Here is an 18033-nt window from a genome sequence, read left to right on the forward strand (position 1 = left end):
CAGAGGTCTCACCTGCCAGCTTTAGAGCCTGGGAGAATCCCGATGTCACTTCCGTATTAAGTGCCCATTAGACATTTAAGAGGAAAGTGGCAGGCCTTCCCCAAGATCAAGGATCCTGGGATAGAAGCTTGCCCCACACTTCCCCCTGAGAGTGCTGCTGGCTAATGAGAGGCCAGCAGGTGTGCATTACAGGCAACACCAGTGGGAGCAATGGTTACTGCTGGCAATGCAGCCATCAGAGGCTCACAGAGATACCCAAGTCAAAGGTGAGTGAAGATGCAATGGGGGTCATGTTGGGAGGAGGGGCAATGGCAGCAAGGGCAGGGGGAGGGGGGGTACCCCTGCCTATCCTGGGTCCCTCAGTCAGGCACTCACTGCCTTTGAATGAAGAAACCCTTCTGGGAGCCACAAGCAATCACAAAACGCTTCCTGGATGATTAGATACCAGCAGTGGTGGTGGCAGGGCGCAAAGGCTGTTCACAAGCCTCCCCACCTCAGACATAATCAGGACAGAGACAGAAAGGAGGCAAGATCCCCCACAATGGAGGAGAGGTCCACCCACCATCCATCCACCCAATTAAATTACCTCTTCCACCCCCGCTTCCCCCCCCACCCGCTTTTCCAGCTTCCAAATATGTCTCAACGGAGGGCATTAAATTAATCACTAACTCAGTTTCTCTCTCTACAGGTGTTGCCAGTCTTGCTGGTGAATCTCCTGCCCTCCCCCAAGTCACATTTGGTGGCACGGGGGGTCATTTAATCAGGCTAGAATGTAACAGTTGGGGATCCGGTCATCTTCCCATGTCCCACCTTGATTAAGACTGTGGCAGGAAGGCCCTGGACGGTCTTCCCGCCCTGCTACCATCGAGGGCCTTATGTGGTCAATTAACATCTAGTTAAAGGCCTAATTGCACTGCCGATGGTATTAACCCAACAGAGGGTCACCGTGTGGGCTGTATGACAAGCAAACCCATGTGGTGTCGCTTGTGAGCTTGCCGGGCTTTGCCTCATTTAATGGCACTCAGTGCTCGATCAAGAGACACAGCATTGAGAAGAGGGGAGGCCTCCTGAGAGTCATCCACCCCCTACCCTTGCTGCTGATTCCCTCCCCTGAGATCCCGACCCTGTGACCCCATTGACAATCCTGGGCCTCAGGTAGGTGTAGTACAAGCAGCAGCCAGCTCCTGTAGTGCTGTCATTCAATATTCTCAATGTCAATTCAAATCTGGTGCCAAGTCAAGGGTGTCTAGTGACAGTGATGTAATCGGCTAATCACACTGAAGTATTCTCATAGACAGCAAAATTGCAAGTAAAATGTACTGGTTGCCCATAACTTTTTTAATGTATTTTTTTAAGGAAGTTAAATAAATAGTGGGAATACATGGGATTGAGGTAGAAGCTGAAATATAATAAAGAAGCATTTAAAGAAATTAGAAGAGTGATTTTTAATAAAAATCATAAATGAAGAAATTTGACATGACACATATATTAAATCAGTTTAAGCTCAGAGAGGTCTTCAGCAGGAATCATAAACTTACAACACCATTAAAAACCCAGTTACACCACATTCAACAAAGTGTAACTTTTTCAAGGGTTTTTACAGCAAGGTTAATAGTGTTAAAGGGGAAGTTCTCATCAGTTCAATCATTTCTACTTGATTGCAGTCTGGGGGAGCGGGGATTTCAATAGTTTATGGATTTCCATGTGTAACTGCACGTGTGGACTCCAAAGTGGCCAACAGTTTCACCATCATTACTGCTGCAAAATTCGGACAATGCACTGACCATCTTTCTTAAGATAGGGAAGGGGATTAGACAGAGAGTTTCTAGGTTCAGTGTTCATAAAATTATTGTTTGGTGAAAGACTTTGGGCTCTAATGTCCAAACCCCCCCAGTGTCGGATTGATGGGTTATCCCAAAGATATGCTGAATAACATCTCTTGGAATTTCATAGGTAAGGATTTGCCTGGCAATTGCCTAGAAGTGCAACTTCCTTGGGGCAATCGTCCTGCACTGGGAACCATCTGAAAATGCAATTTAAAATGCAAACTTCGGATGATTCTGATGTGGTTACACCAATAGTTACTCAGAAAAAGTTAGAAAAATTCAAACTTCTGGGTAACATTTTCCCCCCATAGGCCCGGCCCCAGAGGTCCAACACATTCCCCCACCCCCACAAAGGTCCGACACCCTGCACTCGCCATCCCGAGGCCAGAGTTGGAAGTTCAGGCAAGACGGGCACGGGGGAAATTTACTGTAAGCAATTGGGCATGGAGATGCAATCCGACACCAATTACCACTCCAAGGAAGTTACGGCCCATTATTATTTAATGGTATATATTGATTTATTTTGTGAACATACAACTACCAGACTGCACAGCAGGAAAACAAGAGCATTTAGCCACAAATAGTTAGATTTTGATCAGCAAAAAGACTATTCACTTAACCAAATGAGGGATCGGTTTATGTGGTCACAGAGGAATTTCTCACTATATTTGTTCTGACAATAATTACAAAGTCAATAAAAATTACAATGAGAAAGAAATGAGAAAAGGTAAGGCCATGAACTCATGAGGGGACAAATATTTTCATACATGCACCGCATGAGTAACTGCATTCATGTGGCTATAGAGGGAACACCCTAAAATTATAATACTATTATACCAAAGCTTTGTTGGAACCCTAATTAATGAGTTGATCCTTAATTATACATTTTCCAGCAAGATTAGGTGGGACAAATTGACAAAGAAATGCATTTACTCACACATGGCATATTGGAATGCTTTGGACTTCACAAGGATATTAATTCCTACAAAAGTAGAAAATAATTATTGGATTTATAATTCACATATTACAACCTTTCTTTCAATGTTTCAAAATCTCCATGTAACCACATGACATCTGGACTTTGGTCAGATTTCAGTATTAGGAACTATTCAAATTATACTAGAAATGACCCGAAATAGGATACCAAGGTGCATGGGAATATTGTGACCTCTAAGTTCCCATCTAAGTTGCACAACTCCTGTTTTGGACATACATCACATTTTCTTCATCATTGCTTGATCAAAATCCTACAACTCCTTGCCTATCAGCACTGAGAGCAACTTCAACTCAGACTGCAGCAGTTCAAGTAAAATATCCACTGCCACCCTCTCAGGGCAACAAGTGATAGGCAATAAATGCCAGCGATGCGTATATCCAAAGAATGAATTTTATAAATACGTTTTTTAAAAAAACAAATTTTGAATTTATTCTTGGAGCTCAGATGATGTAATTAGCTATAAAACTAAACCTATTAGAAGGTTTACCCAAGCCTTGAGATTAATCCAAGCTTTATAACTCATTAAGATTTACAATGCATACAATACATTTAAATTAATTGAATAAAAACAGTTCAAAGTAAATTTAGAATTAAATGAATTGAAGTTCCTGAGAAGTTGTGATAATTTTGTATTTCTAAAACAGATTTATAGATTGATTTGCATGAGCCTGGTTATTTAATTAGGTAATGCACAATAATAGTAAAAGGTAATTGTACCTTTAAATATAAGAAATGGAGTATGTGGAAGGTCATAAAACCAATAATCTCCACTTCTTTTTGCCTAGGGAGAGAAAACAGCAATATCTAAATGTAATCAACGGCAGTACATGTTAGTTTTACTTTGTTCAACAGCAGTCAATGTTAAATAAATGATTTAACACACAGAATAACTAATAGGATAAGTTCACTATGGGGAGTTGCAAATAAAAGAGGATGGATTGAAGAATTGGGGCAACTACTTTATAGCTCTGGATCTGACTTACTCTCAACCCTGGTACTGGGAATTTATATTAAAATCTATAGCATTAAATTATCTCAGTTTTTCTGCTATTCAACTACCCAAGGCTTTTTTATGCTTTACCTTTCTTCCAAAATGAGGCAATAATGTAAAAATCATATACTTTTGCCACAATCTTTGTGATATCTTTAAAATAGTTTACTTTTGGATAGACCCACAATCCATTATGGGAAAACACTGAGTCAACAGCCCACAAATTTAGTACCATTTATTTTATATTGGATTTTGACATTAAATTTGTACCACTATGATGGCGATTAACAGCATAAATTATGGTATAAAGTAGGGAAATTGCACAACTAGCTGCTTAGCATTTACCAATAACCATCTAAGTGCTCATTTTAGTGTGATACAGAAAACAAATTGTAAAATATTTCCACATTACTTACTTTCCATTTTAATCCAGCAACTTCATAGAAGTTGTAAAAATCTTCTATTCTGTGGGATAGATATTTACTTTAAACACATATATTCTTCACAAACTCAAAACCCTAGCAGGCATAGTCTCGACAAAGGGTATTCTAGAATAAATTAATTTTTAAAAAAAAAGTATTTTCAAAAAGAACTGATAATTAGGGCAAAATGTCTGTAAATCCTTACCCCAGTAACTCGGTATTGTTTTTCTTCAGTGCTTTGAAGACGAGATATTTATTTCTAGCGCTCATTCTTGGACAATAAAATCTCATTAAGCCTTCAAACTGTTTGAAGGAAATGCCATTAGGCCTCTGAAATAGAGAATTATCACATAGTGTACAGATTATCATTGCAGTCATAATTTTTTTAATGCAAATGAGCAAAAATATCCAAGATGGCACCGGAGCGAGGCGACTTCTTGCAAGCTGTGCCCAGCATACCTTCTAATTCTATCTTTTACTCTCGTTCTACATTCTGCACTCTCTTCTTTCCTTCTCTATGAACGGTATGCTTTGTCTGTATAGCGCGCAAGAAATAATACTTTTCACTGTATGTTAATACATGTGAGAATAATAAATTAAATCAAATCAAAAGCTTAACAAAAACTAAACTAAAGCTTTTGGAGTACTCACCCTCTTGCTGACCAGAAGGCGGAAGGCATGTTCTATTGCTAATCGTTTGTGCAAAAGGAGTGATTTGAACTTCTTCTTTTCAACATCATTAAATGTATCAAAGACAACAGCAAGAAGCTGGAAAGTTGTGAACAGAATACGAGTTAAAAATAAAAACATGTGCAAGATAAATTCACAGTTCATCAATTAGATAAATACATATTCTCAATTTTTGATTAATAATTCAAAAACATACCAGATTCATGATGAAGTAGAGTTCAATGGACAAATATACAATGAAGAATACACAGGACCAAGGATTTTTGGAATAAGCTGGCATCATCACATCTGGAAAACTATAGAATTATCCTTTTTAAGAAAAGATAAAAGGCAATTGTTTCATTGAATCACAGAATCCCTAGTGCAGAAGAGGCCATTTGGCCCATCGAGTCTGCAACGACTCGATGGCAGAATATATTGCCCAGGCCCTCTCCCTAGCAACCCCACACGTTTATATGGCTAATCCATCTAACCAACACATCCTTGGACACTAAGCGGCAATTTAACATGGTCAATCTACCTTACCTGCACATCTTTGGGAGGAAATCCATGTAGACACGTGGAGAATGTGCAAACCCAGGTGCCAGAAGGCTGACTCTTGGTTCAGTTAGCATTGAACTCTAACATGAGTCACTGACTGCAAGAGATGAGGGAAGAACAAAGGAGAATATTGGAGTGGGGTTGGGGTGAGGAACAAGCTGAAAAGGGTGGCGCAGGGGTTAGCACTGTGAGACAGCAGTGCTAACCACTGCCACCCTTTTCAGCTTGTTTCTCACCCCAACTCCACTCCAATATTCTCTTTTGTTCTTCCCTCATCTCCTGCAGTCGGTGACTCATGATAGAGTTCGATGCTAAGTGAACCAAGAGTCAGTCTTCTGGGACATGAAGGGGCTATTTTTGATGTATAATTCAGAGCTGTTTTACTACAGAGAATGTCACAGGCCCATCTCCAGGCCCACAATTTCCACCAAAAGTTTCTAGAAAGAGAACGTCACCTGAAGTTTCCCTTCTGGAGCCGACTGCATTGTTCTCAGTGAGTTCCCAGCTGAAATCAGCTCAATCAACTTAAGTCCGGGATCGAATCTGGGGCCTTTCTAGTTCAGCTTGGTACCACACCAGACAATGCACCTATCCAATGAACTGAAGTGGCATTGCAATCTTCTTAAACCAAATATGGATTGTAGAAATATTTGAGCCACAAGTGGGATTTGTTCAAGTATGTTTTTTCCTTCTGCTGCCTCAACTTGACAGTACCAACTCACCAGGTTAGAAGTCACAGATGCAAAACTACATCCTACTTCCCTCCACTTCTTCCCCCAACCTAATATTAAAGGCTCCTGATACCTCAACATACTATGCCACCATCCTACATTTATAAACAGCTTGCTATGATAATATGGCAATGGTTTGGAATTTTCCCATGTGCGACATGAATGTGATTTATTCTAGCAACTAGTAGTAAAAAGAACAACAAAGCCCATTTCACTCTTTAAAACCCTTTCCCTGGAAGTAACCATTGTTGCAAAGGATAGGTATTTCTATTCTATTCTTCAAATGGAATGTTGTGTATACTTACTTAGCTGTAGTTAGGAGAACAAACAAACTGACAAGGCTGGCTTCTGGAGTGCTAAAATACTGCAAGCAGAAAACAAAGTAGCATAGTCAGAGAGACTGAACCCTTATGATCATTTCCTATCAAATTAAAAACATCATACCTGTATGTAAATATTTTTCTTAACTTTGCTTTTATTTAAGAAACTGGGAAATTAATAGGAGTGTACAATTAAGGATAGACTGACAAAACATATTGAAATTTTTCAGCTGACCAGAGAACCAATAAAGATTTGCAAAGAGTAGATCATGCCTCAAAAATGTGATTGAAAGTTTTGAAGATGTGACTAAAGTAGTGCACAGGGGAATGGAAACCTGTGGATGTTATTTATGTAGACTTGAAAAAGGCATTCGATAGAGTCCCTCTTAATAGACAGCTAGCTAACGGTGAAGCTCATGGAATTGAAGACAAATTATTGACTTAGTTGGAAATTGGCTGAGTTGGCAGAAGACAGAGGCCGAGATTTTATTAGCACATCGTAAGTCTCAACATCAGGACCAAATGTAGGTACTGAACCTATGTGGGCGAACAGTGGGATAGCAGTGGCAATTTTTCCAGGGAATGCCAAATAAGAGGTTGCCATCAGGACAGCCGCTCAATTCGGGTCAACAGCCTGCTCTTCAGAGTTCTCCTTCGGTCTTCATGATCAGACAGCCAACAATTCTGCAGCGCCACTACTGAGATTGCATGAAGGACAGGGTGTCTCCATGTTGAGGTGTCTTCAAAGGGCTGCAAGACAAATTTTGATGCACTGAGGCTGGTTGGCTGGCCCCAGCGTTTTGAGGGGGCACCCCTCTCGTGATGAATTCAGTTCCCAAGAGCAACCACTGCCATCACTTCTTGCTGGGAGGTTGTCCCGATGTGGCTGATAGCGCCCCCCCATCACCACATGTGGAATCTTTCTGACATCGGTAAAATGCTGGCAGGATGGTAAAATAGCTGACAATAGGACAATTTGGCTTCATTAGCCACTTGCCTCCAGTTGGCAGAGTTACTCCATTCCCACTACTGGAATTATTCTATGTTGGTGGGAACCATAGAATCCCTACAGTGCAGGAGGCCATTTGGCCTATTGAGTCTGCTGCGACTCTCCGAAAGAGCATTTAAACAGTCCCAACGCATCCCCCCCAATCCCCATAACCCCGTTCATTTTATCATGGCTAATCCACCTAACCTGCATGTCTTTGGAGTGTGGGAGGAAACCAGAGCACCCAGAAGAAACCCACGCAGACTCAGGAAGAACTTGTAAACTCCTTACAGACAGTCATCCAAGGCTGGAATCGAACGCGAGTCCATGGCAATGTGAGGTAGCAATGCTAACTACTGTGCCACCGATGTTGGACATCTCTCCTGATGCCTTTCGTCAACATCCCATCACCCCTCCCATCTCCCAGTCCGTCTCCAAAGGGCTGGTAAAATTTCAGCCAGAGAATAGTTCTGGCCATCGCACCTTAAAAAGGACATATTGGCTCGGGGGAGGAGTGCAATGTAGATTTTGCAGTTAGGAATCTAGGAGCTTGAGGGGGTGATTAGATCAAAATTTTCAAATATTAATGGGAACTGAGGGTAGAGAAAAACAATTTTTGCTGGTCAGGGTGTCTAGGTCTAGGAGAAATAGCCTAAAAGATAGAGTCAGGCCATTCAGCAGTGAAGTTAGAAAATAATTCCAGGTGTAAAAAGGGGTAGAAGTTTGGAAATCTCCTCTGTAAATAACAGATGACATTAGGTCATTTGTTAAATTTGAGATTGACAGATTGATGTTGCCCTAATGGTATTAGGAAATATGGGAAAAGGCAGATTTGGAGTTGAGTTAGCCATGATCTGATTGAATAGCGGAACGGGCTCAAGGAGCTAAATGGCCTCCCTTGTTCCTAAAACACACTTATTACAAACTTGGCTCAAACAACTTAACTCAAATTAGTGAATCATACAAAACATTACAAATAATTATTTAAAATTCCAAGTAACTATACAATCCAGAGTACTAATAAGGAATCATGCAACATCACTGTGCATTAACAAGCAGGATTCTCTACTGCAATATTCACTATATGCACAAGGTATATGGTATTCAAACAGAACAAATATAAATTACAAATGACAAGCATTTTTATTAAAGATTGTAATTACTTACTGGGTCCAATGGATTGGCAGAAAACAAATAAAACCCTAAACAAAAAATAAATTAAGAATGGTGTCAAATATTAGAATACAGCATAACAGCAGCCTTAGAAACATCCTCAGAAAATACCAGTATAAAAAGTGTATGCCTAATTTATAATTCATACATGTAATTCTTTCCTCATTCCAGGTCTTTCCCAGCTTTCTGCATTCGATTTGCAGTTGCACCCGGCCTTTGATTTAATGCCTCTGGCTTCTCAAGATTTGGTCGTCTATTAAAAAGGAGCTTCCCTACATCTTTAAGGATTGCTTAATATCAATCATTTAATTATTTCATGATCTGTATATTTCTAGCTCAAAAAATCAAATAAATCAATTGCTCCCAATGTTTCAAATGATAAACTCTAATATGTGAGTTTCATATGTGTAAAGAACATATTTAGATAGATATAAAGGTAAATTAAAAATGTATGTAAGAACTTACCCAAGATGGCAAAAATGACCATGAAGAAAAGTAGTAATGATAAAATGTCAATAAAGGGTGGAAGAGACTGGAAGATCTGACGCAAATTTCTGGGAATTCAGAAAACAAAAATAAAGTTAGAACCAACATTTCATACCTACTGGTGGGCAAGTGTTCATTTTAAATTAGGATTTCAATAAAATCCATAGGGGGAGTCAACTAGTTAAAAAAAGTTTCAATTTGGCCTTATATTGCTTTTGTTAAAAATACATGGAACTGTGCGTATTATTTTATTTATAATAGAGAGGAAATACTGTTGCAGTGAGAATTTAAAAATATTTAAATAATTTATTGCCTTTGCAAGCATTTCACAGCCAGTAACTTCAAGCCACAGGACTTCTGGATATTTAGACTGTCAATATTGCGATCAGGATCAATGGGGTATTTGAAATGCAATCAACTGTGAAGGGAAGTAAAAATAAACACAGGAAGCTGGAGGATGATAGAAATCCATTGAGCTGGAAAGGAAATCTTTTACGAGGCACTGCACATTGAATTTATTACAGCTCAAGGGCTTCAAGTGCAATGGAGAGGGATTCAATGATTTCAGTTGCTGGGAAACGTCAGCAACTTCAAATCAAAGCTGTGTGTATACATTGGGGCTGAGTGCACAGCTGGGCACTCCCCGTCAAATGAAACTGATGTCTCCGCTCTGTCAGAGGACTTGACAGAGGTCTACTCTCAACTGCAGCTTCTGACAGGGAGAAAGGGAAATCTCTGCTGTAGAATGGAGTGCTGCAATGATGTAAAATCCTTTCAGGTGACCCAGGTGGGGGGGCATGGAGATTAAAGTGATCTGGCCATTTCAGAATTTGCATAGTTGATAGGCAGGAATACAGATAATGATCAAAGGGCTGCCTGAAGTCACCGTGCCAGGGGAGATCTTCAGGTCTGCCAGAGCTAGAAGGGGCAGACCAGCCACGACACCCCCATCCCTGAGGAGAATGGCAATGGCAACACCTTACCACCAGTCTGAGCCCAGCCAAACTCCAGAACCCTTGAGGGACTCTCCCTCTGCAGCACGCATCTATAGAGGGGCAAATGGCCACTGAACCTGTGTCCTCGAACCCCCACAGTGCATAAGACGCCAGCCCAAGGTATCAGTGCTGGAGGCAGTGTACCATTGGCACTGCCAAGATGTGTGGCCTGAAGAGGGCCGAGAGGTGGGGTAGGGTCGGATGAACCGGATGACTGCACGGTGTGGGGGTGGAAGGATGCGTCTCATTGCTAAGGAGTTGGTGGTGCTTCCTCTACCCTCAGGGTCCAACACGCCAGTTCCTCCTTGAGGACTTGTATGAAAGCCTGTCCAGCAAATCGTGCTGGGGAGGCAGGTGAACAGCAGGAGCGATTTGGATTGGCCTTCACACCCACTAATTATATTTAAAATATTGAAGGGAACCCGATTAGAGCCGGTGGAGTGGACCAGGAGCATTGTGACGGGTTGCTGTCCCCAATTTTGCGCCGATGCCCGATTCTCCAGGCTTTCGCGATTCGCAATCGGAACTAGCGGGCCCGGAGAACCCTGCCGCCACCCACCCACCCCCGACTTCACATTTATTTAATTAAAATCATTTATTCAAAAGAAACAGAACCCTACTCAGTGAGACTTTTTAGGAGGTGCTAGACATGGTTGATGCAAAGCCCTGATTAGAAAGCTTGTGTGCCGAAACTGTCAGCTAAAGACCTGCATTCTAAGTTCATGCTGGAATTTAATAACAATTTGCTGACCCATGCTTTTTTGGCATAAAGAGTATTTATGGATTTCTTGACCAAGAAATGGCACTAATTGCTGCAGATTTACCTTCTCACTGCACCACAATATCTGCAGTCTACCAGAAAGATTGGCCGCAAAGCTCGAGTCACCCGGACGTGTGAGGTTTGCCTGATTAATACCACAATAACTTCTATAAACTGTACAAGCAAAACTGCACTCTGCAAAAGTACCAGAAAGGGAACAAGGTTAGATTTCTTAGTGTTTTAAAAGCATTTAATGAATAACTACTTCTAAAGTGAAATAAATGTGTCTTAACAAAACAGATTCCGCTCCCAGTATAGAATGTGTGTCGTGACATGCATGGTGAAGTACACATCTAGAATCTACATTTTTACAAAAGATAAAACAGGGAAGTCAAGGAAATGTAATTCTGTAACAGGTCCTGAATTGCTTTGAGGCTATAGCCAATCTCCTGCTGAACGTATGGCTGGAGATTGGAGTAACCTGGTAGAAATTGAGGATCATAGGGGCAGAAATTGCTGGGCAGTTACACCATTAGAATGATGTATTAATGTTGTATGCCATTACCTAATTCATAAAGAACAAAATCCATCTGAGTAGAGTAAAAAAGACACACCATGAGATCTAGTCTTCTGCAAATTGCTGGGCAATTTATACCTCTCCACACTTGCTGTGAGGTTCCCTATTGAACTTAATGCCACCTGTGAAATTGATAGTTATGTTATTATCGTGAATTATTCCTCCTTTTGGGATAGAGGATCTTGGCAATGGCATAATTTTTCATCTTTCATAGAACTTGTAACATTGAAGGCCGAAGGAGGAACCAGTGAAGCTGTGGAGTTTCACTCCAGCGGGAAGTGAATTCTTCTTCTAATGGTTTCTATTCCTCTTATCTGATTTGGGAGTGCCAGTATTGCCATCTATATTTCTGTAAATATGGGAAAGCAATTACTTTCACAACAAAAGTTGATTTGACACTCAAATGATGGTCACTTATTCAAATGTAAATTAGATAGATTTATTTCATAATGTAACATTTCAGGAAACAGTATATGAATCATTTGAGGAATGGCGCGTGATAAATATAGCTTGTTCGGGGGGAAAATTATTTTTAACTTATTCACCAACTCTTCACTGGATTTTTCCTCAAAATTTTCAGGTCTGTTGTGCGCTAATTGATAGAGATCGACTATTTATTACAATTAACCTATAACTTCATTATTCGTGTGTCATGCAACTACAGAATGTCATCTATTTGGCTCTGGTCTTTTCTCACCTAGCAATTCCTATGTTCCTATGGAAGCCATGTACGTGTACGCTAGATGTTGGATTGTTGCATCTTGATCATGATGGACAAGACCACTGGTTATTGGTCAAGAATGTTTCTACATTCCACAAACTTACCCTGCCATTTATTCATAAACTGCCCAAACACAATACAATAATTTCCCAAAACAACTGTGTTCCTCTTCATTTTTTTCTCCTTCTTGTAACTTTTCCCATATTTTAATCCTCTTTTTTCCTGTGTCCACATTGCATTTGGCTCTATTGACTCTATTGCTGTCTCCATCTTTCACTCTGTTTCATTCTCTCTAATGTTCATTAATTGGTATGGGAGTTAAGTCATTGGCAGGACACTGATGAGGTCCAAGACATGACAGACACATCACTACACCTTTATTGGATCAGCAGTTTCAACAATTTGTGGTGAGCATAATTGTCCAAGGTTGCTTGCTACCAAATCCTCCATTCTGTCAATTGCTGCCCCATGCTGTTTAACTGTCTTGTCTTTCATCTGTCCTCGATCCAAGCATTGGTTGCAATATGACCAATTAAGCCTTCTAATGAGACAGGGTGGCGAATACATGTAAAAACTTAAGTTACATGTGAATCTGAATTATATCTAACTAGTTAAACATCAACAGGTGTTGCAAAAACTGAAAGATTCTTAACAAGAACAAGTCATGAAGAATAATTTGTTCACTTTATCTATGCGTTCCCATTCAGCAAAACCTCCGTCAAAAAATGAGTGGCAGTAAAATGCACTAGTGCGCATCAACTCAAATCATTAATTCATTGATATGGTAACAATATTCTGTCCAAACATAAAACTATTGCACTAAGTTGTTTAGGATGATCTATTCTGTAAAATTGTCAAGGGATATCAAAAATTTACTCGCATAAGTCATCAGGCAAAGCTGTATTTTACTTGTTGATGAAAAATTAAAGGATCGCATGGTATTTAGTTAATTATGTTAAAGTAAAGCCACTTTTTAAAAAAAACTTGTGTCCATCCTCTAACCCAATAATGTTTTTTCTATTCATTCGTGGAACATGGGCATCACTAGCTGGCCAGCATTTATTGCCCATCCTTACTTGCCCGAGGGCAGTTGACAGTCAGCCACATTGCTGTGGCTCTGGAGTCACATGTAGGCCAGACCAGGTAAGGATGGCAGATTTCCTTCCCTAAAGGACATTAGTGAACCAGATGGATTTTTCCGACATTCGACAATGGTTTCATGGTCTTCAGTAGATTCCTAATTCCAAATATTTTTTCAATGAATTCAAATTCCACCATCTGCCATAGCAGGATTCGAACCCGGATCCCTAGAACATTAACAGAGTTTCTGGATTAATAGTCTAGCGATAATATCGCTGGGCCATTGCCTCCCCTACACAACACTATCCATGCATCAGGTGTGCTCTTACCAAGAGGGCAGGTTTTTAGCTCACACTAATCTTTCCATATCTCTCTTTCATGTGCCATTCTTTTCATTTAGCAATAACTTCCTTAAATTTTAAGCCATTTAACATTGATATCATCTTCCTCTTTGAAATCTTTTCTCCATAAGATCTCTTACAAGCCAGTTTCCTCTTAAAAAATGTCTTACCCAGTTTTTCTGCCTTTTCCTAATTATGTCCAACAAATTCACTCTACACAGCAAGTCATCATTTGTTACTTTTTCTGAACAACACCTCCTTTATTCGCTATTGCTGTTGTCAGTCGAGTGCCACTACCTTCCTTTGCTTTTGCATACATAAGGTCTACCCTTCCCAGTCGATCCAATTCTTTGCTCTTTTAACCATTATTTTTGTGCTTTTCAGTTTTTCTCCTCTTAACTTGTTACTCAAGTGTCTGCGTTTCAGCTTGCCTTCTTCAGTATTGATATCCTTCCATTTTCTACTTTCTTCCATCTTTTGCAAATTGCGGTCATAACCAATGGCTTCTTCGTCCATTTTCCTCTTAAAAACCCTTATGCTGCTTGCCCTTGTTTCTTTTACACGTTATTTAATCTGTTTCCATTGACATTTGTGTTGGTGGCATCCTTAGCTGGAATTTTCAAACCTTTCTCACCGGCAGGACCTTCCGGTCCCGCCGATGGCGAAGCCCTGCCAAGGGTTCCCCAGCACCCAGGGATGCATAGCCAATCCCGCCTCTGGCGGGCCACCTCTGCTATTGCGAAACACGTCGAGGTGGGGCACAGAAAATCCCACGCTTGCTTTCATTTCCAAATTCTTAAGTTGCTTCTTTCGGCCTCTCTAGGTTCCATTGTTCTCTGCATATTCCATGTTGGATCAACTTCGGTCGGGGTGCTGTTTTCATTTTCACAAGGTTATGATCTCAGTCTGTGTTAGCTCCCTGCTGAGACTCAAGAGTTCTTAACACTATTCCTGTAACTTTGTCTCACCTGAATTTTGAAATCTTCCTGTATTGCCAAATATTTTCCACGTAAACCATGTGGGAAGGGCTTTGACTATTGGCATCGGTTGTGTGGGGCAGGGCTGTGGGCATCATCAGCAGCTAAGTGCTTTTCAGATCTTCTTTTGTGTAAGCATTGGGGTTAGGAACAATGGGAGGTCATTCAGATGCATTCAATCGTGAAGGGAAAGATCAACAAACAAATCTGAATGCACAGGGCCTAAAAACCATTAAGCTGTCAATCAAAGGTGAGTTAAAAGGAGTGGACTGAAATTAACTGGAAACAGGGTCTTTCAAAGGGTTTGATGGGATTTCAAAGGCTTTCAGCTTTCTATGAAAGCTCTGAGACTTGAAACAAAAACTGTGTTAAAAGACTGGGGCTACATGAGCCCCTGCTAATTATATTTAAATTGGCATTTGTGCATAAATCTGATTGGGGCTGGTGGCTGAATAGCAATGGGTCTTACGCCCTTCAGGAATCCTGTTTTAGCCCCAACGCTCCTTTTGCTGGGATGTCAGGATTTCCACCAGCGGTGAATGGGGCTGGTCAATCCCACCCCCTCCCCATTGTAACATGATGGAAATTTTGTGGAACTAACAAGGAGGATCAATGCAGGTAGCATGTTTGATGTAGTCTATATGGACCATAGCAAGGTCATTGATAATGTCCCAATTGGCCGGCTGAGCTGCAAATTTAAAGCTCATGGTATCCAAGAGAAAGTGGCAAGTTGGATCTAAAATTGATCTAAAAAGCAGTGGGTTGATGTGCATTTGTTGACTGTAAAGCTGCTTCCAATGAGGTACCAAGGACTTAGTATTAGCTTCCTTGCTGTTCATGGAATATACCAATGATTTCAACTTAACTGAAGGGATCATGATTAAAAAGCTTGCCGATGATAAGGAAATTGGCCATGTGTTTGAGAGGGAAGAAGAAAGCTGTACACTGCAGGAAGACATCAATGGAGTGATCAGGTGGGCAGAAAAGTGGTAAATGGAAAACAGTTCACAGAAATGTGAGGTATTGCCTTTAGGAGGCCAACAAGATAGGAAAATACTCAATGTTAGGATTTTGAAAAATGTAGAGGAACAACTGGACTTAATTATATTTCTACAGATCCCTGAAGGCAGCAAGACAGGTAGATAATATGGTCAAGATGATAAACAAGATCATTTCCTTTATTGGTGAAGGCAGATAGCAAAAGAGCAGGAAAATTATGCTAACTTTGTATAAACACTAGTTAGACCACAGCTAGAGGACAGCATAAAGTTCTTTCACCACATTACAAGGAAGATGCAATCACGCTAGAGAGGGTACAGAAAAGATTCACAAGGATGTTGCCAGGAATGGAGAGTTTTAACTATGAGGAAAGATTGGACTGGCTGGGTTTGTTTTATTTGGTACAGAAAAGGCTAAGGGAAAGCTTAATTGAAGTGTATAAAATTATGAGGCAGAAATGTTCATTTCAAAACTATCTGGATATGCACTCAAGATGCATTAACCTACAAAGCTGTGGACCAAGTGCTAGAAAGTGGAATTAAGCTGGATAATGTTTTTTTCACCTGCAGACACAATGGGCCACCAAATCTTTCTATGTTTCTACAACAAAGGAACTGGATTATACCGTTATAGAAGCCTTACTACAATTAAAAAGGACTACTCCTGTTACTATTTCTTATTTTGTGTTGCCTTTATTTCTCATGAAATGTTAAGATATTTTAAAAACACTTACTTTCAACATAGTTCTTTTGTGCTTAATAAAGGTCTGAAAGCCCAACCACCTCATCTTCATACCAAGTTCAAAGACCACTGTGACAAGCGCAAACAATTCCAGTGTAGCATGCACCTAAACAAGTTTAAAATAAAACAATTTTAAACAAAAGAAGCTGCAAAAGAGTTAAACAGTACCAAGTAAAACAATTTTAAATTAAATTAAAGAGACTACAAAAGAGTTAAACAGTGTCAGTTTAATCCAGGTATGTGCATATTATATATATGTAACAGTTTATTGATAGAGAGAAAATAAAGGAGACAATTCAAGGTTAATAGGTCCAGAACTAAAATAGAAGATATTAAATATTCTCACAGATTGTTCATTTTGGTGTGCTTCAAGTGTTGTAGGACACAGAATTGGACTCCCATTTCCCCTCGCAACAAGTTCCCACTCTGATGTTTTGTTCCACACAAAACATCAATAGAAGGGGTTCTTATGTGGAAGCTTCCACCATGGCAAGTACAGCCACTCCAAGACACAGAGAGCACATTCCTATCACTGCTCCACCAAAGAAGCCTTGATGAAATGACTGAACGTGGGGGCACATGACTAATCAAGCATTGTGGTGAGGGAACATTGATGGATGTTCTTCTAATGCACTTCCAGAAGCCATTTTATAAAGTTGTGTGCAAGAGCTCAAAGTAAAAAATAGAAGAGCACAGAATTAGAGGAAAGCCTGTGACGTGGCCTGTTTGTTTGACATTAGTAACTGGAAAAATGTTTGAGGGAGTTATGAGGGATGCAATATATGATCACTTGGGTAAGGAGGGACACTCTGGGCACTAACAACATGATTTAATTAAAAGTTTTTTTTTTAAGAAGTTGATGGAAGTTCAGCAGACAATGAGCCAAAATTATCACTCAGCCTAGAACCCACTAAATCTTGTGAGACAAGTTGTCCCTTCACTGCTAACCACAAAATCTCCTATTCCAACATGTCTTTGAATCTGGCGCCATCTATGGGGATCTGTGGCATCCAGCAATACTGAAGTCATCAAGTAGGCTGATCAACCAGACTGAACAACACTTCATATTGAATTCAGGAAGTACAAAGTATGGATTATAATTCACTTTTTAATAATTTTACAGAAAGCAAAATAAAAGTGGCAACATAAACACTTATGTTTTTAAACATCTATGCACTAGAATGCCTACATTCCTTTGTTTCTCTACCTTCTAATATGCTTTTCCCTAAAGGATGTAAGAATAATATGCAATTTAAACATAATTTACCAGTCATGAGCCAACCTCCCAACACACACAGATGAGCATTATCTGCAGTCTAAAACATGGGATTAAGATTGAAGCCGAAAAGTCACAAACCACAAACGATAATTTTTATTTTAAAAATAATGTGTTTTTGAAATGTTACGAGGGAATTACACTCTAAAATTTATATTAGCTTTTGAGGGTCAGGGAAGTTGTTCAACTGTAATTATGATTTAGTAAACAAGTTACATGTCTTTCAACTGGGCTCAACAATTTTAATGGTCTTTGTAGTGAGAATAGTACCCAAGAAGTTGACTTTCACATCAAACCACTAATTCAGTGCATCTATGAAGACTGCAACTGTGCACCATATGGAGGAGGAGGGCATTAATGACAACATTCTGACTTCTGCATTTAACCATGCATATGCGGACA

The 18033-nt window shown here is 40.0% G+C and overlaps 1 protein-coding gene across 2 annotated transcripts in view; it reads right to left on the reverse strand.

Annotated features, from left to right (window-relative positions):
* tpcn1 (two pore segment channel 1) overlaps positions 1–18033 on the reverse strand; it is a 63626-nt gene that overhangs the window by 15967 nt on the left and 29626 nt on the right. For both annotated transcript variants that reach the window (XM_078227016.1, XM_078227017.1), the window contains exons 4-14: positions 16348–16461; positions 10984–11114; positions 9144–9232; positions 8673–8707; positions 6503–6561; positions 5123–5222; positions 4888–5004; positions 4442–4566; positions 4231–4279; positions 3541–3604; positions 2764–2808 (exon numbers count right to left, since the gene is read on the reverse strand). In XM_078227016.1, coding sequence (XP_078083142.1) covers positions 2764–2808; positions 3541–3604; positions 4231–4279; positions 4442–4566; positions 4888–5004; positions 5123–5222; positions 6503–6561; positions 8673–8707; positions 9144–9232; positions 10984–11114; positions 16348–16461 — 928 coding nt within the window. The remainder of the gene's footprint in view (positions 1–2763; positions 2809–3540; positions 3605–4230; positions 4280–4441; positions 4567–4887; positions 5005–5122; positions 5223–6502; positions 6562–8672; positions 8708–9143; positions 9233–10983; positions 11115–16347; positions 16462–18033) is intronic.

Source organism: Mustelus asterias, chromosome 13 (assembly GCF_964213995.1).
Source record: "Mustelus asterias chromosome 13, sMusAst1.hap1.1, whole genome shotgun sequence".
Taxonomy (NCBI): Eukaryota; Metazoa; Chordata; class Chondrichthyes; order Carcharhiniformes; family Triakidae; genus Mustelus; species Mustelus asterias.